We start from the raw sequence: 23,068 nt of genomic DNA on the forward strand, positions 1-23,068 counted from the left end.
TCAAAGCTCCAGTCCAATCATAAGTCCTTCAAATGTCAGGTGTGAGATAACTTCAAAAAGACAGGCCAAGATGGAATGTGAAGGCCGTTGATGCAGGCGGGAAACACGTACGCATGCGTAAACCCCAACGACTGGAACATCCTAGAACATTCCTGCAGCAGACCTCCAGCACATCAATTAAAACCCTCCCACATACACGCCCCCCCCCTCCCGTTTCATGGCAGCTGAAGCAGCAGCAAAGCAGAAGCTGACATCCGGCCGTCCCCCGGAAAAAGGCTGTCAGGCCTGGAAGAAAAAACAAACAAAACAGACAACACAGAACAAAACAGACAAACAACAAAGAAACAAGAGAGGGAAAGGAGAAAAGTCAAGGCTTGTCGGGATAAGCAGCATAAAATTTTCGAAGCAAGCGGGGAGCACGAACGTGGGACTTATCAACCCATTCCGTGTGGGAGGGGGGAAAATGTTTCCAAGCCACAAGGTATTGGATGCGATTGCGGTGCCTGCGGGAATCCAGAATGTCCCGGACTTCAAAATGACGTTCCCCATCAACAAGCAACGGAGCAGGTGGAGGGTCATCTGCGGGCCGCAGGTCAGACACCCGCACTGGCTTGATGAGGTTGATATGGAATACCGGATGGATCCGATTAAGATGTTTGGGCAATTGCAAACGAACCGAAACAGGATTGATAACTTTCAAAATCGGGAAAGGGCCAACATACTTGGGACCCAATTTCTTAGACTTTTGTGTGGTATGTAAGAATTTCGTAGACAAATACACTAAATCACCAACGTGGTACTCATAAGGCTGAGAGCGTTTCCTATCAGCCTGCTTCTTATGCGCCTTGTGGGCTGCGTCCAAGGTGGAACGAGTGAGGGGCCAAAGGCGACTGAGACGTTCACTCCAGTCCGCCACGGAAGGAACCTGAGGCTGGGCCGCAGGTAGTTCGGGGATAGGAACAAAATCATGGCCATAAACGACCCTGAAAGGGGTGAACCCAGTGCTGGAGTGAACCGAATTGTTATAGGCCACTTCAGCGTGTGGTAACAAGTCCACCCAATCGTCCTGTTGATAATTGATGAAACAACGTAAATATTGTTCAAGGACGGAATTAGTACGTTCACAGCCGCCATTAGTCTGAGGATGGTAGGCGGAGCTAAGGCCCTGGGCGGAGCCAATACGCGTGAGGAACTCCTTCCAAAACTTGGATGTGAATTGGACTCCACGATCGGAGATAATACGGTCGGGAACGCCATGCAAGCGGTATATGTGGGAAAGGAAGAGCTTAGCCAAGGCCTTGGCGGAAGGAATCTTGTGGCACGGCACGAAGTGAACTTGCTTGGAGAACAAATCAGTAACCACCCAGATAACCGTGTGCCCCTGGCTCTCGGGAAGGTCCACAATAAAGTCCATAGAAATTTCCTTCCACGGGGCAATGGGGCGGGCGACGGACTGTAGAAGTCCGTGTGGTTTCCCCGGAGGTTTTTTGGCGGTAGCGCAAACCGGGCAACTGGAGACATAAAGTTCAATGTCCTTTTTTAAAGAGGGCCACCAGAATTGTCTCTTCACGAGGTGCAAAGTTTTCACGAATCCAAAATGACCCGCCATCCTGGAGTCATGAGCGCGACGAAGGACCACAAGACGTAAGGAAGCGGGGATGTATAATTTAGCTCCAATCCACGGTAGATCGTCTCTCATGGTGCATTCGTCCCGATGGTCCAGGAACCAGTCGTCTTGAGGGAGAGCTGCTTTGAGGTCAGAAAGCAGGTCGTGAGGCACGTCCTTTTGGGCCTTGGTCTGGTGACGTGTGAGCACCGGAGCCGCCAAGAGCGGTTGGACGATACTCAGCTTGGAACAATTATACTGAGGTAACCGGGACAAAGCATCGGCCATGAAATTCTTTCCACCCGGGATATACTTCAGAGTGAAATTGAAACGGTTAAAATATTGGGCCCAACGCATTTGCTTTGGGGAGAGACGGCGAGGCGTGCGCAACGCCTCCAAATTTTTGTGGTCAGTCCACACCTCAAAAGGGTGTTTAGAGCCTTCAAGGAAATGGCGCCAAGTAGCGAGGGCCCAACGAACTGCAAACGCCTCTTTCTCCCAGACCGCCCAGCGTCGTTCCGTGTCAGTGAGTTTACGTGAGGTGTACGCGCAAGGCTGTAAGGTACCCTGGTCATTGGCTTGTAGCAGAACAGCCCCAACTGCGACATCACTGGCATCAGCTTGGACAACGAAGGGTTGGTTGAGGTCAGGATGTTTAAGAACTGGTTCAGCGGCAAAAAGGCGTTTAAGCTTTTCGAACGCCGCCTGGCATTCCATGGTCCAGTCCAAAGGCTTACTGGGTTTAGGTTTTGGGTCGCCTTTAGTTTTGAGCAAATTAGTAATAGGGAGTGCAATGTCGGCAAAAGAGGGAATAAATTGACGGTAGAAATTAGCGAAACCCAAAAATTGTTGCAGTTGTTTACGAGTTTTGGGAGCGTCCCATTCAGTGACGGCCTTTACCTTCTCAGGGTCCATTTCAACTCCATGAGGGGAGATACGGTAGCCCAGATAGTCAATAGTAGTTTGGTGAAACTCACACTTAGACAATTTGGCATACAAGTTGGCTGCACGGAGTTTTTTCAAAACAGTGCGCACCAGATTGACGTGGTGGTCGTGAGAGCGAGTATAAATGAGGATATCGTCCAGATATACGATAACGCCCTTATAGAGATGATCGTGCAGGATCTCATTAATAAACTGCATGAATACAGCAGGAGCCCCCTGTAGGCCAAAAGGCATGACCCGGAACTGGAAACAACCAAGAGGGCAGTTAAAGGCGGTCTTCCATTCGTCCCCCTCCTTAATGCGAACCCTATAGTACGCTTCACGCAGGTCCAATTTTGTGAAGATGCGGCCCTTCCCCAGTTGCGCCAATAAGTCCTTCATCAATGGGAGTGGGTAGAGGTTTTGAGAACATATGGCGTTAAGGTTCCGAAAGTCACAACATAAACGAAGAGACCCATCTTTCTTCTCACGAAACAGCACAGGGGCCGCCACCTTGGGTCGGGCCGGTTCAATGAAACCACGTTTCAAATTTTTGTCAATGAAAGAACGCATCTCCTCCATTTCCCTGGGTGACATGGAGTAAATGCGGGGTTTTGGGAGTTTGACCCCGGGCAAAATGTCAATGGAGCAGTCAGTAGGCCTGTGGGGGGGGCAGAATGTCCGAAGATTGCTCGCTGAAGACTTCCTTAAGATCCAAATATTCTTTCGGAATTTTCTCCTCTCCTGCAATCCTCTCCTGCCCCCTAGCTGCTACTTCAGGAACGTTAGTGACGTCAGGTTGGGTTGGAGAGCCCTCCCCCACTGGAGGCACTTTGGAGCGAATACGCAAGCAGCCTGTCCGCCAATTTATGTGAGGGTTCCACTTCCGGAGCCACGGGATGCCCAAAATAAGTGGTCTGTCCATGCCAGGTGCGACCACAAAAGAGATTAATTCAGTGTGGGTACCCATTTTCATTTCCAAAGGCTCAGTAAAAAAATGGGCGGCCCCCCCCCCCCGCAACCGATCCGTCTATCTGGCAAAAAACAATAGGGGTTTTCAAAGTGCGCAATTTGAGGCCTAATTTCTCAACCATGGCTGGGTTGATCATGGACCGGGAACAGCCGGAATCCAGTAATGCTAGGAGGGTGGCAGGTGTCCCCTCAGGAGGAACTTTTAATTCAATAGGGAGTAGAAGGGGCCCCTTGTTTGAACTCACCCAGTGAGGTGAAGTGTCGTCATCTGAGTCATCAGAAGAAGAGGAGTTAGCATCCGCGTCATCCTTCAAAGGTTGGGGAAGAGGAGGGGGGTTGGTTTCCCCAGCGAAAGCCGTTTCCTTCTTTTTCTTTTCAGAGCCTCTGGCAGGTTTCTCTTCACGTCTGGGAGGGGGTTGGGCAGAGAGGGGTGATTTCGCCCGACAGAGGGGGGCGGTGTGCCCAAGCTTCCCACAGCGAAAACATGTTAAAGGTCTGGAGGAGCCAGAAGGGGGCTCCCTCGCGTCGCCTCGGCGTTTGGAAAGCGCTTGAGTAGTAGGAGGGGGGAGGGACTTGGCAGCTCTTTCTTTTCGCTTCCTTTTTTCTTCAGTGGCATAACGCAGACGAATTAAGTCAAGCTCAGCGTCAGCAGCATGTTCAAACCAAGTGATTAAACGCCTCGGCAGGTTACGATTGACACATTGTTGATAAATGTCAGCGTCTAAGCCTTCAGCAAATCTGTCCAGAAGTGCGTCCTCCCCCCAGCCTCTCATGTACTGAGACAGACATTGAAATTCCTGGATGTATTGGGCGACTGGTCTATCGTCTTGGTCAAAGGTTAAAAACTTTAATTTGTTCCGCTTCTCAGTTAACGGGTCATCAAAACGTTGGCGGAAAGCCGCCATAAAACGGTTGAAATTCCCCAAGAGGGGAGAACCAGACATATGCAAAGCCGTTGACCACGTAGCCGCTTCACCATCCAAAGATAAAAGGACCATTCTGACCCTTAAAGTGTCAGATTCAAAGTCCCGCCCATATATTTCCATGTAGTTAAAGACTTGCATAAGAAAGGAGGGAAGGGTGGCTGAAGCACCATTAAAACGCACAGGCAAGGGAGGAATTTTAGCCATCCGATGTCGTCGAGGGGGGGCCAGGGGGGGAGGTCCCCTTTGATCAGCAAAACCTCTAGCCGCAGGGGGTGATACAGGCCGATGGGGGGGTGGGGGAGAATCTTGGCGTGGACAGACCACTTATTTTGGGCATCCCGTGGCTCCGGAAGTGGAACCCTCACATAAATTGGCGGACAGCTGACAATCATCTTTATCAAGAGCACCAGCGTGCCCAACATCCCTGTCCTACTATCCCCATTTTATTTGTACCCATTTCCTGTGTTCTTATTCATGTTTATTCTTATTCCTGTTATCGTGTACATATGTGACAAACTAAATAAATAAACGAAATATCTGTTCATCCATTCATCTCTATTCATTTGTCTGTTTATCTATCTACTCTCTACATGTATTTATGTATCATCTATCTCTAGCCATGTATTAGTTGATCTATCAGTATTTATATATGCCTATCTAGGTATATGTCTGTCTTGTCTATCTACTAATCGATCTAGCTATCATCGGTTATCTATCATCTAATATCTCTATCCATATTTGACTACCAACATCTTCATTTCTTTGAATCATTTCTGCCCAAGGTGTCTTCTTTGTATCTTGTGTGCTGAGCCTATGCAGCATCACAAAGGAGAGCCTGGCAAAGGGCACCTTTAAGATGCTTACCATCTATCTATCTATCTATCTATCTATCTATCTATCTATCATCTATCCATCCATCCATCCATCATCCCAAGGCAGCCCGTGTCGCTTCCACCCAGTGTACCCAATGTAAACAGCAGTCGTCGGGCCAGCGTGGCTTCGGCCCGGTCTACCTAATGCAAACAGGAGACATACCGCAGTTTGGGGACTGGTGTCAAGCTAGCCATGCCCACCCAGGTTGCCACACCCACCATCAGCCATGCCCAGTGAGTGGTGTCAAGCTGGCCATGCCCACTCAGTTCACCACACCTAATCTTAACCCCCAAAGGTAAGCTGCAATAAACAAACTTAAGAAAAAGATTATAAATCTTCATCTACAAGTAGCATTGCTCATCTTCAAATGATAGTACCTTCAAAAATCTGGGGTTCATAAATAAAATGTGCTAATTGCTTTTTGTTTTCCTCAGTCATTTCACCTCTCAGGATACCACTTGTGAGGATTTGGGAACCTTTTTTTTTAACCTTCCCTAGATCATTACACACATACAAGAAATACAAAAGAATTAACCAAGAAAGTCTATATGGATTCTCACACAAATATACGTTTATTGAAAAATTAGGTCATTACTTTTCCTGAAGTTCTTTCCAAGTTACTCATATAGTTTCTGCTTTGTATAGATCCTTTTATGATATGTAAGGGAACTATTATGACTGGAGCCGTTTCCACACACCATACATTTCTATACCTTCTCCCATGTGGATCCTTGTATGGGAATTAAGATGAATGATCTGAGTACAGGTTTTTCCAAACTCCATTCTTTTATAAGGCTTTTCTACTGTGAATCCTTTTATGTAACATCAATGATCAATTTTTGAAGAAACCCTTTCCGCATTCCACGAATTTATATGGCATATCTGTGTGAATCCTTTTATGAGAAGTGAGACGATCCCTCCGACTGAAGCTCTTTCCACATTCCATACATTTATAGGGCCTCTCCCCTGTGTGGACCCATTTATGTAAAATAAGGCCACCGGTCTGAGCAAAGGTCTTTCCACACTCTGAGCACTTATACGGCTTCTCCCCTGTATGGATCCTTTGATGGATCACAAGATCACTCCTATGAGCAAAGGTCTTTTTACACTCCATGCATTTATATGGCTTTTCCCCCGTGTGGATCATCTTATGGCGAAGAAGATGACTATTTCGAGCAAAGGTTTTTCCACACTCCATACATTTATATGTCTTTTCCGCTGTGTGGATCATCTTATGGCGAAGTAGATAGCGTTTATGAGCAAAGGTCTTTCCACACTCCATGCATTTAAATGGCTTCTCCCCTGTGTGGATCATCTTATGGGAAATAAGATGATTATTTCGAGCAAAGGTCTTTCCACACACCATGCATTTATAAGGCTTCTCTTTTGTGTGAATCACTTTTTGAGATGTATGGAAGTTATTTCCAACAGAAAGAATGAATATCCCATTATAATTTTCTCCATTGTATCTTCTTATAGCATCTTCTCCTTTTTGGGGGGTTAAATAGCATTCGTTTACATGTAATTTAGCTTTAATTAGTTTCACACTTTTCCCAATATATTTTTTCCTTATTTTCTCTTGCATGGGAGCATCAGTGGAAGATGAGCTTTCCTGATTCCAATTGTTTGGCTGGTTTCTTTCATGACTTTCGATTTGAATTCCAAAGTTCTCCGTTCCATCTTGAGCATTGATCACTTTGAATAGTTCACAGGAATCTTGATTCTCCTCCCCGTTATTACCTTCAAAGCAAAAGAGAAATGAAAATGATAAGGTTAAATAAAAAGATCAAACTGTAGAACGTCAACAAGTTATCTTCTGAATTTTTCTGAAATTTCATTATGTTATAGTTTGCATGATTATAGTGCTGTGATATGGACATGATTTCTGAATTAATGAGTCATGAAAGCTTTGAAAATATCTAGAAAACATCTCTTTCCTTACAATTGTCTCTATATATGCAAATCTCACTCAAAGTCAGTTTTGAGTTATGAAATATTAGGGGAAACATCTGAAGAGGAATTAGGAGAAAACCTAGGATTTATTGGGGTGGGTTAAGAATATTTCACTGCCCCAAGTCTCATTGACTTTCAAGGGCTCTTCTCAGTCCGCAGAGAACAGACCACTAAACTACTTTAGTGCAAGATCACCTGAGGTCAGTAGTGCAATATCTCATGCTAGTACTTTAGGACTGTGTTCTCTATGAACTGAGGACTGAATGAGATCTGGGCAAAAGTGTTTGAAACCAAAGAGGTCTTTCCTCTGTTTGCAAAGCCTATTGCCCAGGTTTCAGTTAGCAGAGGCCTAAAGTATATAGTGCGAGATCATACAGTATGGGTAGTACGAGATTTCACGGTACTGATCTCGCATGATCTCTCACTACTTTAGGCCTGTTTTCTGCAAATGCACCAAAGTAGGCAAAGGAACTGATGTCTCGCTACATTGAGGCAAGTTTAGTCTCAGCGGGGTAAGGTGGGGGAATAAGAAGGGTGAACGTTGCAGCACCTCTGCTGTCATTTATAAGTGTGAATGATGGCCATAGTGCTGCAACATTCGTAATTGCAGGGGCTGTGTCTAAAGTACTTGGGGGTGAGGGTAGGTCCTAACTTCAAATAGACGCTAAGTGAACAGTCGTAACTCAGAGATTACCTTTACCAAAGGATGCTCCGAGTCAAACTGAATGAGGCCTTTGTTTTTGATATGGTTTGGCTAAATGCTCTTTCCATGACCTGATAATGAAAGTGCTGTACTCACATAATTTTTGGAGGTTTCAGAGGAAGGGTAATGGATAGGATAGGACAGGAAAGAACTGGGTAGGATACGGATAGAAGAATAGGAATAGGAATAAGAAGACACAACAAGACAAGACTGGGCTAGACTAGACTAGACTAATTTATAGGCCAAGTGTGATTAGACAATATGCATTTGTCTTCAGTGCATAAGCTGTCAGTGTACATAAAACCTATAAGTAATAAATCGTGATCGTTGTCAGTATAAAAATATCCATCATAAATCATAAGCTTTCTGTGTTGGCACAGAAAGAAGACTGTGAAGAGAGCACGCAGCTCTCAGGGGCCCTGTGCTTATTGTACAGGTATCTGATGTGGTTTTGCCTAGCTTCACCTGCTACTTCTTGTCTCTCAGAAAACATATAATCCACTTACGAGTGTGGTCAGGCACAGCTAGCTGATTTAGTTTAATTAGAAGACTATCTGGAATGATGGTATTGAATGCTGAGCTGAAGTCTACAAAAAGGACCCTTGCATAGGTCTTTGGAGATTCAAAATGTTGTAGGATGTAGTGAGAGCCATATTAACAGCATCACTTGCCGATCTATTTGCTCAGTAGGCAAATTGCCAGGTCTCTAACAGCAGATCCGTAGTGGTTCTCAGGTGAGCCGGCACCAGCATTCCAAAGGTTTTCATAACTACGGATATAAGAGCAACCAGTCTGTAGCGATTTATTATTATTATTTATTAGTTTTGTATGCCACCCACTCTCGGAAGACTCAGGGCGGTTTACAAATTTAGTTACTTGATGGAAGGTTTTTTCGGCACTGGGATGATAGTAGAGCATTTTAACATATCTAGTGATTTATTAAAGATGCGGGTGAAGATGGGCGCCAGTTGATCAGCACAAGCTATTAATCAAGCAGGAGTTATCTTGTCTGGTCCTGGTGCTTTTCCTTGCTTTTTCACGTGAAATAGACCTTTCTTATCATTTTCTATAGTCACCAGGGGGTGCAGGGCCCAAAGGGATGGACTCAGTTGTAGGAGGCTTGTCTGTTGTTGGTGTGTCTGAGATGGGGATTGTGGAGATAGGTGAGAGTAGTTTGCTCTCAAACCTACAGAAAAACACATTTGGTTGGGTCATCTGCCAGTTGTCGATTTCTTTCAGCATGGAAAGGTTTGCTGTACCCCGTGATATTTTCAAGAGTTTTCCACATGTTTGCAGGTTCATTTGTTGAAAACGGATTCTTTAGATTTTCAGAGTAGCTTCTTTTTGCTGCTCTGATCTCCCTTATTAATACATTTCTGGCCTGATTGTACAACATTCTATCGCCTTTTTAAGGGCTTCTTCTTTGGCACGATGTAGCTGCTTGAGTTTAGCTGTGAACCAAGGATTGCTGTTACCCTATATTTGCAAATTTCTGGTAGGCACATGTAGATCTTCACAATAACTAACATTTGATGTTACAGTATCTCTGAGTTCCTCCAAGTCTGCAGAGGTGTCTTCAAAATCATTCCAATGAGTGCACTACTCAAGGCAAGCCTGTAGCTAAACCCAACTTATTAGCAGGTGAATGTAACTTAGTCAGAAAGAGTGAAGGAAGGAATTTTTATTCCTCTTTTTCTTAGTCTATTCAAAATCTTTCTCGCTTACCCCTTCTCCAACCCCATCGGCTCCTCCTTTTCTTTTTGTTTATCCATTGTTCAGAGAAAGTTGCTTTCTCCTGTTTTAGAATCTCTTCTGCATTTGTAAAGACTGGGGAAGGGGGATAGTCACAGAAAGCTTTCTTGATGCTTAATAGTTGGTGCCTTGAGTATGAGATCCAAAGCGAATCACAGCGAATAATATTAATTAATAGGAGACCATTTCACCAAGGCTGCAGAGTAAAGCCTTGGTGAAATGCTTAACTTGAGGAGTTAAGGCACCATGTTGAGGAGTTACTGGCAACACAATCCTCTCACATGACCTCCAGAGGACACATAAAAGCACACCTCATTCTGTTCAGCCTCCACAGATAAGTTCAAATAGAAATGGAAAAATACAGAAACATCTTAAAGGTGCCCTTGGCCAGGTTCTCCTTTGTGACGCTGCACAGGATCAGCACACAAGATGCAAAGAAGACTCCTTCGGCCGAAAAGATTCAAAGAAATGAAGTCTGAGGTAAATTTTACCTCAGAAGATGTTGGGGAAACCAGGGCCGGAATGACTTCCCTTAAATGAGGGAAGGAATAAAGGGGAGAGAAAAGGGGATTACTGTAAAGGAAGGAGCAGGGAAACCTTTCGCATCTAGGCATCTAAGCAATTGAGCTCTTCCCTTCCTAGGAGTACGAGAAGGCCAGATCCTTCTCCCTTCCAGGATACAATATCTGATTAGTGGTTTTTAAATAAAAAACTAACTATAATCTGTCTTCTTGAACTCTCTGATTGGGGACTAGAAAACTCTTACCCAGAGAGACCACATTCCTATGATTTTCAAGCATGACTTCAGAATGGAGTACTTTTTGGTCAGGATGCAGTTGAGACCATTCCTCCTCAGAGAAATACACAGCCACCTCCTCGAAGGACACAAGACTCTCCTGAACATGGAAAAAAGAACAGAACAGGAGGATTTGCAAGATCTGTTCATCTTCAACAATGATTTAGACAAGGGAATAGAAGGGGAAATCATCACATTTGCAGACAAGACTAAATTGACAGGAATACCAACACTCCAGAAGATGAACTTGGGATAAAGAAGGATCAACAGCTTGGACCCTATCTAACAAAATGAAATTCAGTAGCTAGAAATGTAAGATTTTACATTCAGGGAAAAAAAATGCACAGACATAGAACAGGTGATACCAAGCTCAGCAGTAGTAAGTGCAACAGAGATTTTGGAGTCCTAGTGGACAATCAGTTTTACTTCTTGTAAATTCATAGTTATAGGGGTACCTAGCAGAACAGGTTAACCAATGGTCTTAGAAAAAAAAAATTCCTAAACAGAATCTGAAGGTAAGAAAGGACAAACCACCGTGTCCCAGTAATATTCTACAGAGGAAGCTATGCTGATTGAGAGCAACTTGAACCTACTATTATGCTTTCTATGTCATTCAGGAACACAAAAATAATCCAGTCCAAACAAGGAAGGGAAATAGAAGGAAAGAGCACTCTGCACACCTGCTTTACTTCCTGAAGGAAAGGGAGAATACAAAACTAACAATTTTCCCCTTTCTTACTTGATTTGGAGGTTCAACCACTGTTTGAGCTCCATCATAAAAACACGAAAACGTCACTCCTTGTTTCTCTGTAAGGAATAATTTCAAAATGCATAATTAACAAAATAAGAGATTTTCTATAGAAGACAAGAGATAGTGAAGGTAAGATAGATGGGTAATCTGAAGATCCTTTGATTACCTCCTGAGGTGTCCCGACTTGAATCTTCCCACCTGAAAAATGGCTCCTGAGGGGGATTTGATGGATTCTTCTTTCCCGCAGGGTCTCTGATTTCCATACTGCAGCACTTCAAATTGGAGGAAGAAAAAAAGAAGAATTAATATACATCACACAAAATAAAGTGAATTCTTATATTCAGAATTCAATCTCAAAGACCCCAGAATCCATCAGTGAAGAGTGAGAAAACAATGGAACAATGTCCTACAGGAACATCACCTATTATGAATGCCAGAGAAGTTTGGGAAGGAGGGGTGAAGAATTCAAACACATTTTCTACTCTCTTTTGAGCTCCCTAAGAGTAAAGTATCTCACCTGCAACTCAGCTTGCTCTTTCTTCTCCTCCACCTGACTCAGGAGGAAGCCTTCTGCCAGGGCCACCGCCTGGGAGCTGGTCTCTGCTCCACACTCCCGCACCCAGCTCTCCATCTCTGGGGGAAGGATAGCCAGGAGCTGCTCCAGAACCACCAGGTCCAGCATCTGGGCTTTGGTGTGCTTTTCTGGTCTCAGCCATCGCCTGCAAAAGTTGTGGAGCTTGCTGCAAAGTCCTCGGGGACCTTCAGCCTCCTGGTATTGGAGGCCCCTGATGTTCCAGGCTTCAATGTTTGACCACATGGTGGTTTCCTCCATCATGCATGCAATGCGGGATTGAACCCGGCGGAGGGCTGGTTATGTGTCTCTCTTTCTCCACGGCCTCTATTCGCATGGGAAGAGTCCCCACACAACATCAGCTCTCGATGCCTCCCACGCAAATCTCTCCTGCAGCCTTTTCAGCACCTGCGGACCTCCAAGGGTTAAGGAGAGCGAGTGTTACGTTCTAGAGAGGGAAGGCTCAGGGATGTCCCTTCTTTTGCAGCGTCCTCTGGAAAGCCTTCGTCCTCTAGTGGCCCAAAGGGGAAGCGCCTGTTCCTTTCTCACATCCCAGGTTGCCTCCTGGTGCAATCTGAATCATCTGGATCGGAATAGAGCAGGAAGAGTAGAAAGGGAGATTTTTCAATGGGGAAAAGCAGGAAGAACGCTGTTTGGTCTCAGGAGGGGTGTGGAATGGAGGGGAGAAAAGGGGAAAGGAAATGTGAGGACAAGGGAGGGAAGGGAAAAAGAAAAGTGGAAATATATTGAGAGAGAAAGGGGGAAGGAAAGAGGAAGCAAAAGGAAAAGGTTTGGGTGCAAGAGTGAGGCTGTTGGTAAAAGCAGATGGAGCTGCTCCTAACAGTCAAGAGAAGCTACCAGGTGGTCTCTCTGGGGCCTCTCCCAATGGGGAAACTGTCAGAGGGTTGGAAACAATGCATTGCCCCTTGATGAGGTGGGCAGGGGGCTTTTGCTGCTCCAATTCTCTCCCAACTGCAAAAACACTTATCTTCACAATGACCTCAAAATGGAAAGTGTGACCGGCTGTGCTGCTGCCTTGTGTTGGAAGGGAAGGCAGAGGGCATCTGGTCTGTGACTGGAATAAAATTGGAAAGGCAAAACAAAGGAAGGAAAATAGTGGAAAAGGAAAATGAATCTCAAATATATATATATAGAGAGACAGAGAGAGAGAGAAAGATGTTTATATAGAGGTTGAGTAGAGAATTCCCCTCAGGAAACGGGATAGGGAAGCTGAAGAAGACCTTTGGAGAATGGAAGAAGGCAAGGGGGGTAGATAGCATTAGATCATCAATCAACAGAGAAAAAGAAACTTCTACTTCTTCATTTTCCGGTTTGACTCAGAAACTTTAATGAGCGATATTTGAAAAACAGCCTCAACCCAGCAGGAGCCTTTAAAACCCTGACATTTGTCCCCCCCACCCAAAGACCTCCAAATATTTGTATATATTTGTAATATTTAACGCCACCAGAAAGGATTCAATTCATGCGTGGAAAGCAACCACACCACTGATATTTATTTGGATCTATTGGAAACCCAATGTACACTTTGTCCTAACACTTAGCACACCAAAAAAAAAAAAGCAAATCTTTGCCACGCTTCTCTCCTCTCCTGCTGGGTCTCCGCAAGGTCTCGCCCTCCTTCGCCTCCCTTTGCACGGGGAGAGCCCTCACCCTCACCCGGGACACGTCTGGGTCTCCCCCCGCCAGACTCTCCCCGTAGCCTCCCCGCCTCCCTATGGAGCCCCAGGGGCTATGGCGAGCGAGCGCACGGTCCTAGACCGGCCAGCGTTTGTGCCGTCACGCCTCCTCCAACGGGGAAGCTCCTGGCGTTACTTTTTCTTGGCCGAGGGCGCCCCCTGGAGGGTTCTGCCTAAAATTACAGGATTCCCCGTAAGGGCGGGAAAGACTCGGAGAGAAGCAGAAAATAAACGGGGCTTCCCCAAAGGGATTGGGGAGGGGTTTGATTGGAGGCGCCCCCCGCCCCCGATTCCGAAAGGTTTCCCTGCTCCTTCCTTTAGAGGAATTCCCCCTTTCCCTCCCGCTGAAGGGAAGCCATTCCGGCCCTGGTTTCCCCAACATCTTCTGAGGTAAAATTTACCTCAGACTTCATTTCTTTGAATCTTTTCTGCCCAAGGAGTCTTCTTTGCACCAAGGAGAATTTGGCCAAGGGTAAGGTGACCAGATTTTCAGATTGGTAAAGAGGGACACCTTTGAGGGGGGGGGGGGGCAGTTCTATTAAAAATTTTATACGGAGCAACAAAAATTTTCATACAACGTAAAAATAGTACTGTAATATTTTTTTTTATTTCAACATAACTACAATTTACAAATATAAATTGTAACTGTTGCCAAACATCAAAATTTTGATCACGTGACCATGAGGATGCTGCAATGGTCACTAAGTGTGAAAATGGTCGCTAAGTGTGAAAAATGGTCATCAGTCACTTTTTTTCAATGCCTTGTAACTTTGGTCACTATACCACCTTTCTTGCCACAGTTCTTAAGTGAATAATTGCAGCTGGTATTTTGTATTTTGGATAGAATCTTTTTTTGAATAGTCTTAAGACAATTTAAACAAAGAATCCACACAGAATAAATTGAAGTAAAACATTTCAAACTATTCCACACAGAATAAATTGAAGTAAAACTATTTTTAATAATTCTATGCACAATATATTTCAAAGTATTGTGCATAGAATTTTTAAAAATGGTTTCACTTCAATTTATTTTGGATAAAATCTTTTTTTAAATAGTCTAAGACAATTTTAAAAAAGAATCCACACAGAATAGAACTATTTTAAAAAATCCTATGCACAATAAATAAAATATTATTTTAAAATACATTAAAAAATAAAAGAAAAAAACCCAGCTCACTTACCAGCAGACAGGAACTCCAAGCCAATCCAGAATGATGTAAATGTTAATACAAAGAACTGAGGAAATTAAAATGGTGAAATTAGTCAGGGAAATATTTTTCAAAGAAACTTTGCCACCATTTTTTCCACACGAGCCGACCTCCAACCTCTGTGTCCCTCCCCTCCAGAAAATCCAGGAAGAAACAGTCCTTACTTCTCTAGCCAAGTATTTCCTGCAGCTCTATGGTACTGGGTTATTTTTTCTTATAAAATGAGGTAAAAGGGCCGGGGGGGTTTTCATTTTGTTGCTTTAACGTTTTAATATCTTCAATGAAAGTACTGAGACATAGAGAGGGATTAGACAGGGTATCTTTTGTCTTGCCCCGGTTAGGATTTCTTAAGCAAATCCACTGGGCTTTCAACATGAAGCCAGAAAATCGGGACTTTTTAAAAATACCCCGGGACATGGGACAAATTGTTATAAATCGTGACTGTCCCACCGAAATTGGGATGTCTGGTCACCTTAGCCAAGGACACCTTTAAGATGTTTATCATCCATCCATCCATCCATCTTTCTATCCATCATCCATCCAAAAGCACCTTTATGATGTTTATCATCTATCATCTTTATCATCTATTAGGTGCACGCATAACCGTGCCCAACATCCCTGTCCTATTATCCCCATTTATTTCTACCCATTTCCTGTGTTCTTATTCATGTTTATTCTTATTCCTGTTATCTTGTTCTTCTCCTGTTATCTTATCTACCCATCCATCCATTCATCTCTTTTCATTTGTCTATTTATCTATCTACCCTCTACATTTATTTATGTATCTATGTATCATCTATATCTAGCCATGTACTAGTTGATCTATCAGTATTTATATATGCATCATCTATCCATATCTAGGTATTTCTCTGTCATGTCTATTGATCTATCTATCTATCTATCTATCATCTCTATCAATCTATCGGCTATCATCTAATATCTCTATATTTGTCTACCAGCATCTTTTGAGGTAAAATTTACCTCAGGCTTCATTTATTTGACTCTTTTATGCTCAAGGAGCACATCTTGTTTGCCAAGACGGCAGCATCACAAAGGAGAGCCTGGCCAAGGACACCTTTAAGATCTTTATCATCTATCCATCCATCCATCCATCCATCTCCACTCGTCTATTATTATCTATCATTATCTATCTATTCTTTACATGCATTTATGTATCTATGAATTGTCTACCTATTGATTTATCTAGCTATCATCTCTATCAATCTATAGTCTTATCTATCATGTAATATCTCTATCCACATTTGTCTATGTATCATTATTAGCTATATCTATCTACATCATTGTCCATCCTATGTAATCTATATCATTGAACTGTATCTATCAATCTATCTCCATATCCTCCCTCCCTCTCTCTCTCATTCCTTTTTCACTATTTTCCTTCCTTTGTTTTGCAATTCCAATTTTATTCCAGTCACAGACCAGATGCCCTCTGCCTTCCCTTCCAACACAAAGTAGCAGCACAGCCGGTCACACTTTCCATTTTGAGGTCATTGTGAAGATAAGTGTTTTTGCAGGTGGGAGAGAATTGGAGCAGCAAAAGCCCCCTGCCCAGAAAAGGATATCCACCACCTGAAAGAACTGGCCCAAAATATTGGCCATAACCAATCATCCCTAGATTTTTCCTGGCTCTTTTCCTGGCAGCCAGACTTCCATTGGCTCAAAATTTTACTGATAGGGATTGTCGCTGTTTGTGTCATAGGGGCCCTCATGTGTTGCCTCTGTCATTGCATTCCTCCCTGTCTGACCTGTTTAAGGACTTGCCGACCCCCCCCCCCTTACCAGATGCCACCAGGCAGCCCTCATGATGATTCAGATTGACCATGCGTACCAAGTATACTCAGACACTACACTAGAAACAGGAAAGGTGGAAGAACACACATAGTTGTGTTGAAAGAAATGTCCTTCTGGGTTCAGCTCCAAGTGGGGAAGAAGACACTGGAGACATGGAGGCTGCTTGGAAAGATGGTTTATTGTTGGACAGGGCCACATGGCTTGAGCCCTGAACAGAAAAGGTGATCACATGCTTCAATGTAGGTGGAGAAGAAGAGAAGGGCTGAGGAAGGGGCTTGCTAGGCTTTTTATACCCTGTTTAGTCCCACCTCTCTGTTTCCTGTTCCTGTGTAAGAAATGTATTCTGATTGGTTGTCAGACTCCCATGGTGCCATGCAGGGGGCTACTCTCTAGGCTGTTTTGAATACAGGTATGAGTTCTCAGATGCCATGTGGAGAGTTGAGTAATATCCCTTCCCCCTACAGCTGCAGTGGGGAAGTCTTTATTATGTAAAGTGGGCTAGCCTGGCCTTCTCAATGGCCTATTGACAAAGTGTGGCAGGAAGCTACAGGAAACTATTCTGTCTTTTAAAGCATGTTTCTTTCTTTTCACATCCAGAGAAATATTCTGCCTTTTCAATATTTCCTAGGATATTTCATTTTTCTGGGAGAGGGCTGGATGATAACTTCCCACAGTTGCTGTCAACTTAAAAAAAAAGATAGGATTGTGGGAAGGGAACTTCACCAAGACAGTGTTGCATTAGATAGACCAGTACAGCCCAAAACCAAACTGGAAGTCACTAGAATAACAAAGCCAGGATACATTCTAAAAGAAACCTCCTGATGAATAATTACCAGGATATCAGGACAATTAGGAATAGCTGCAGAGTGGAAAAATAATACAAAACACCTGGGAAGTGCAGGAAGAAGTTACCCTTAAGAAAAGGAAAAGGTCAGAGTGGCAACAAAGATTGATTAGCTCAGGGAAAAATGTAAAAATAGGGAATACAGTAGAACAGTGGTCCCCAACCCCCGGTCCGCGGACCGGTGCCAGGCCGTGGAGTACCTGGCACCGGGCCGCGCAGCGGCCGGGGGACATGATCGCTGCAGCGCAAAGGCTCCTGGGCCGTGCACAAAAGCTCCTGGGCCGTGCGCAAAGGCTCCAGGGAAGAGAGCCCCGCGCAGGTACGCAATCAATGTGTCGTCGCGAACAACGCCCCCCACCCCTGTGCGCGCTCAGCAGGCCACGGTAAAATTATCAAAGGCTGACTGGTCCGCGGCGATAAAAAGGTTGGGGACCACTGCAGTAGAAGACACTTGGGTTCATCCCAGCTCCATGGGAAGTACTTCAGGGCAGAGAAATAACAAAACATGAGACAGGATTAGAACCATTACCAAAGGCACACACAAAAAGTGGTAAAACAATAGCACAAAGAACACAAAACGACTTCAAAGAGGAAAATGGTATAAAAAATGTACACTTACGGTATGTTGGGGTCAGCTCACCCAGGAAAGCTGATCTACACCACTGTATGTCTGGCTTCCCTGAAATAATAAAGGAAACTTGGTTTCAAACGCAGCTTGCTTCGATCCTAAATTCATTCACTCAGCCGGGGATGTTCTCCCAGCTGGGAAATCCGGACCTGCGGAGGAAAACCCTCATCCGTTTAATACACCTTTTCTCCCCTCCATTCCTCACCCCTCCTGAGACTGAACAGCGTCCTTCCCGCTTTTCCCCATTGAAAAATCTCCCTTTCTACTCTTCCTGCTCTATTCCGATCCAGATGATTCAGATTGCACCAGGTGGCGCCCTCGGGTGTGAGAAAGGAACAGGCGCTTCCCCTTTGGGCCACTAGAGGGCGAAGGTTTCGGCTGGCTTTCCAGAGGAGGCTGCAAAAGGAGGGACATCCCTGAGCCTTCCCTTTCTAGAACTTAACACTCGCTCTCCTTAACTCTTGGAGTTCCGCAGGCGCTGAAAAGGAGGTGCTGCAGGTGCTGCAGGAGAGATTTGCAAGGGAGGCATCGAGACCTGATGTTGTGTGGGGACTCTTCCCATGCGAAGAGAGGCCGTGGAGAAAGAGAGACACGTGCCCAGCGCTCCTCCGGGTTCAATCCCGCATTGCATGCATGATGGAGGAAACCACCATGCGGTCAAACACTGAAGTCTGGAACTTCAGGACCATCCAATACCAGGAGGCTGAAGGTCCCCGAGGACTTTGCAGCAAGCTCCACAACGTTTGCAGGCGATGGCTGAGACCAGAAAAACACACCAAAGCCCAGATGCTGGACCTGGTGGTTCTGGAGCAGCTCCTGGCTATCCTTCCCCCAGAGATGGAGAGCTGGGTGCGGGAGTGTGGAGCAGAGACCAGCTCCCAGGCGGTGGCCCTGGCAGAAGGCTTCCTCCTGAGCCAGGGGGAGGAGAAGAAAGAGCAGGTTGAGTTGCAGGTGAGACACTTTACTCTTAGGGAGCTCAAAAGAATAGAAAATGTGTTTGAATTCTTCACCCCTCCTTCCCAAACTTCTCTGGCATTCATAATAGGTGATGTTCCTGTAGGACATTGTTCCATTGTGTTCTCACTCAACCTCACTGATGGATTCTGGGGTCTTTGAGATTGAATTCTGAATATAAGAATTCACTTTATTTTGTGTGATGTATATTAATTCTTCTTTTTTCCTTCCTCCAATTTGAAGTGCTGCAATGTGGATCCTGAGGGAAAGAAGAATCCATCAAATCCCCCTCAGGAGCCATTTCTCAGGAGGATCCCTTGGGAAGATCCAAGTCGGGACACCTCAGGAGGTAATTGAAGGATCTTCAGATTACCCACCTGTCTTACCTTCACTATCCCTTGTCTCCTATAGAATACCTCCTCCTATTTTGTTAATTATGCATTTTAAAATTATTCCTTACAGAGAAACAAAGAATGAAGTTTTCGGGTTTTTATAATGGAGCTCAAACAGTGGTTGAACCTCCAAATCAAGTAAGAAAGGCAAAAATTGTTAGTTTTGTATTCTCCCTTTGCTTCAGGAAGTAAAGCAGGTGTGCAGTGTGCTCTTTCCTTCTATTTCCCTTCCTTGTTTGGACTGGATTATTTTTGTGTTCCTGAGTGACATAGAAAGCGTAATAGTATGTTTAAGTTGCTCTCAATCAGCATAGCTTCCTCTGTAGAATATTACTGGGACATGATTGTTTGTCCTTTCTACCCTCATTCTGTTTAGGAAATGTTTTTTAAAGACCATTGGTTAACCTGTTCTGCTAGGTGTCCCCCCCCAACTATGAGTTTACAAGAAGTAGAAGTGATTGTCCACTAGGACTCTAAAATCCTTGTTGCACTTACTACTGTTGAGCTAGGTATCACCTGTTCTATGCCTGTGCATTTGTTTTGTCTTTCCTAAATGTAAAACCTTACGTTTCTAGCTGCTGAATTTCATTAGTTAGATAGGACTCAAGCTGTTGATCCTTCTTTATCCCAAGTTCATCTTCTGGAGTATTGGTATTTCTGTCAATTTGTTCTTCTCTGCAAATGTGATGAGTTCCCCTTCTATCCCCTTTTCTAAATAATTGATGAAGATGAACAGATCTTGCAAATCCTCCTGTTGCGTTCTTTTTTCCATGTTCAGGAGAGTCTTGTGTCCTTCGAGGAGGTGGCTGTTTATTTCTCTGAGGAGGAATGGTCTCAACTGCATCCTGACCAAAAAGTACTCCATTCTGAAGTCATGCTTGAAAACCATAGGAATGTGGTCTCTCTGGGTAAGAGTTTTCTAGTCCCCAATCAGAGAGTTCAAGAAGACAGATTATAGTTAGTTTTTTTATTTAAAAATCACTAATCAGATATTGTCTCCAGGAAGGGGGAAGGAAAGGATCTGGCCTTACGACTATAATTTTATTGCTTGTATCTTTACGATTTACATTGTTTTATTTAGTTTCTTAGCACGATTTATGTTGATTGGTTATTTAGTATCCTATGACTATCACTAAGTGTTGTATCCTATGATTTATGGTGAATGTATTTTTATGATGATGATGATCATGATTTATCACATAGCTTTTACGTACACTGAGAGCTTATGCACTGAAGACAAATTCATATTGTCTAATCGTTCTTGGCCTATAAACACCCTACCCCGCTGAGACTAAACCTGCGTCAATGTAGTGAGCAATCAGTTCTTTTGCCTGCTTTGGTGCATTTGCAGAAAACATGCCTAAAGTAATGAGAGATCATGCAAGATCAGTAGCGTGAAATCTAGACCTACTGATCCTGCAAGATCTCACACTATATACTATAGGCCTCTGCTAACTGAGGCCTGCACAAGATCCAGGGAAATAGGCTTTGCAAACAGAGTTTGGTTTCAAACACTTTTGCCTGGATCTCATGCAGTCCTCAGTTCGTAGAGAACACAGTCCTAAAGTACTATAGTGAAATATTGCACTACTGATCTCAGCTGATCTCACACTAAACTAGTTTAGGGGTCTGTTCTCTGCAAACTGAGAAGAGTCCTTGAAAGGCCATGAGACTTTGGATAGTGAAACATCCTTAACCCACCCCAATAAATCTTACGTTTTCTCCTAATTCCTCTTCAGATGTTTCCCATGATTATTCCTTAACTCAAAGCTGACTTTGAATGAGATTTGCATATATAGAGATAATTGGAAGGAGAGATATTTTCTAGATATTTTCAAAGCTTTCATGACTCATGAATATAAAAATCATGTCCGTATCACAGCACTGTAATCATGCAAAATACAACATAATGGAATTTCAGAAAAATTCAGAAGATAATTCGTTGACTTTCTACAGTTTGATCTTTTTCTTTAACCTTCTTATCATTTTCATTTCTCTTTTCCTTTGAAGGTAATAACGGGCAGGAGAATCAAGATTCCTGTGAACTGTTCCAAGCGATCAATGCTCAAGATGGAACGGAGAACTTTGGAATTCAAATAGAAAGTCATGAAAGAAACCAGCCAAACAATTGGAATCAGGAAAGCTCATCTTCCACTGATGCTCCCATGCAAGAGAAACTAAGGAAAAAATATATTGGGAAAAATGTGAAGCTAATTAAAGCTAAATTACATGTAAATGAACACTATTTAACCCAAAACAAAGGAGAAGATGCTATAAGAACCTACAACAGAGAAAATTACAATGGGACATTCATTCCTTGTCTTGATAATAACATCTGTACATCTCAAAAAGTAATTCACACAAAAGAGAAGCCTTATCAATGCATGGTGTGTGGAAAGACCTTTACTCGAAATACTAGTCTTGTTTGCCATAATATGATCCATACAGGGACAAGGCCATTTAAATGCATGGAATGTGGAAAGACCTTTGCTCGAAATGGACATCTTATTTCCCATAAGTTGATCCACACAGGGGAGAAGCCGTTTAAATGCATGGAGTGTGGAAAGGCCTTTACTCAAAAAGGTAATCTTATTTCCCACAAGATGATACATACAGGGAAGAGGCCATATAAATGCATGGAGTGTGGAAAGACCTTTGCTCAAAATGGATGTCTTCATCGCCATAAGATGATACACACAGGGGGAAAACCATATAAATGCATGGAGTGTGGAAAGACCTTTTCTCGAAATTGTGATCTTCTTTGCCATAACAGGATTCATACAGGAGAGAAGGCATATGAATGCATGGAATGTGGAAAGACCTTTGCTTTCAGCAGTAGTCTTGGTAGTCACAAAAAGGTCCATACAGGAGAAAAGCCATTTAAATGCATGGAGTGTGGAGAGACCTTTGCTCGAAGTGATAGTCTTGTTTACCATAATATGATCCACACAGGAGAGAAGCCATTTAAATGCATGGAATGTGGAAAGACCTTTGCTCTGAATGGTCATCTTATTTCTCACAAAAGGATCCATGCTCGAGAGAAACTATATAGCAATGTCAATTCCACTTAGACTTATCTATCACCATAATGCTTCATAACACACACTGAGCAGTTTACAAAGTCGGCATATTGCCACCAGTAATCCGAGTACCAATGATATATCTGTGCTTTAAATTCTGCAAAGGGCTTAAGCTTCCTAGTCACATTTGTTGAGGTGAATTTCCTACTCAATTACTATGTAAAATTTTACCTCATTATGAGGTAACCTTTCTGGAATATCCATAGGTTTCAGCTTTTTCTCCATTTTGGAACTCGTTTTCTTTTTTCTTTTTCTTCAGAGTCTTTCTGCGGGCATCAAAGGTGGGTCACCAGGGGTGTTCATCAGAAGTTGTTGGAGGGGTCTCTGCCCTTTTTGCTCGCTGTGAGGCTGAGCAAATGATTTGAAAAGGGCACTTGTCTGTATTGAATTAAAGAAATAAACAACAAATGCATAAAAATCATTTTTGTGATTGTGGCTTCCCTGGCTGTGTTTCCCAGAGAGCCTCTGGGCCCTTCTCTTTTGATTGCCTGGCTGTTTATGACAGGATTTGGACCAGTGGTTGGTTTCCCATCTTTTTACTACTAGTTTGCGCATACTCATGGGCAATGCTTCTGCGCAAAAGCTTCTGCACATGCATAGAAGCATCCGGACAGGTGGGCGGAGGC

General features: G+C 43.7%; 1 protein-coding gene across 1 annotated transcript in view; it reads left to right on the top strand.

Moving 5' to 3' along the window:
- The window catches only part of LOC116502611 (zinc finger protein 420-like), a 49,202-nt gene that overhangs the window by 20,586 nt on the left and 5,548 nt on the right, over positions 1-23,068 (top strand). Inside the window, exons 3-6 of the mRNA XM_032208482.1 lie at positions 19,433-19,500; positions 20,141-20,270; positions 21,373-22,422; positions 22,702-22,723. Coding sequence (XP_032064373.1) covers positions 19,433-19,500; positions 20,141-20,270; positions 21,373-22,422; positions 22,702-22,723 — 1,270 coding nt within the window. The remainder of the gene's footprint in view (positions 1-19,432; positions 19,501-20,140; positions 20,271-21,372; positions 22,423-22,701; positions 22,724-23,068) is intronic.

This window comes from Thamnophis elegans, chromosome 2 (assembly GCF_009769535.1).
Source record: "Thamnophis elegans isolate rThaEle1 chromosome 2, rThaEle1.pri, whole genome shotgun sequence".
Classification (NCBI taxonomy): Eukaryota; Metazoa; Chordata; class Lepidosauria; order Squamata; family Colubridae; genus Thamnophis; species Thamnophis elegans.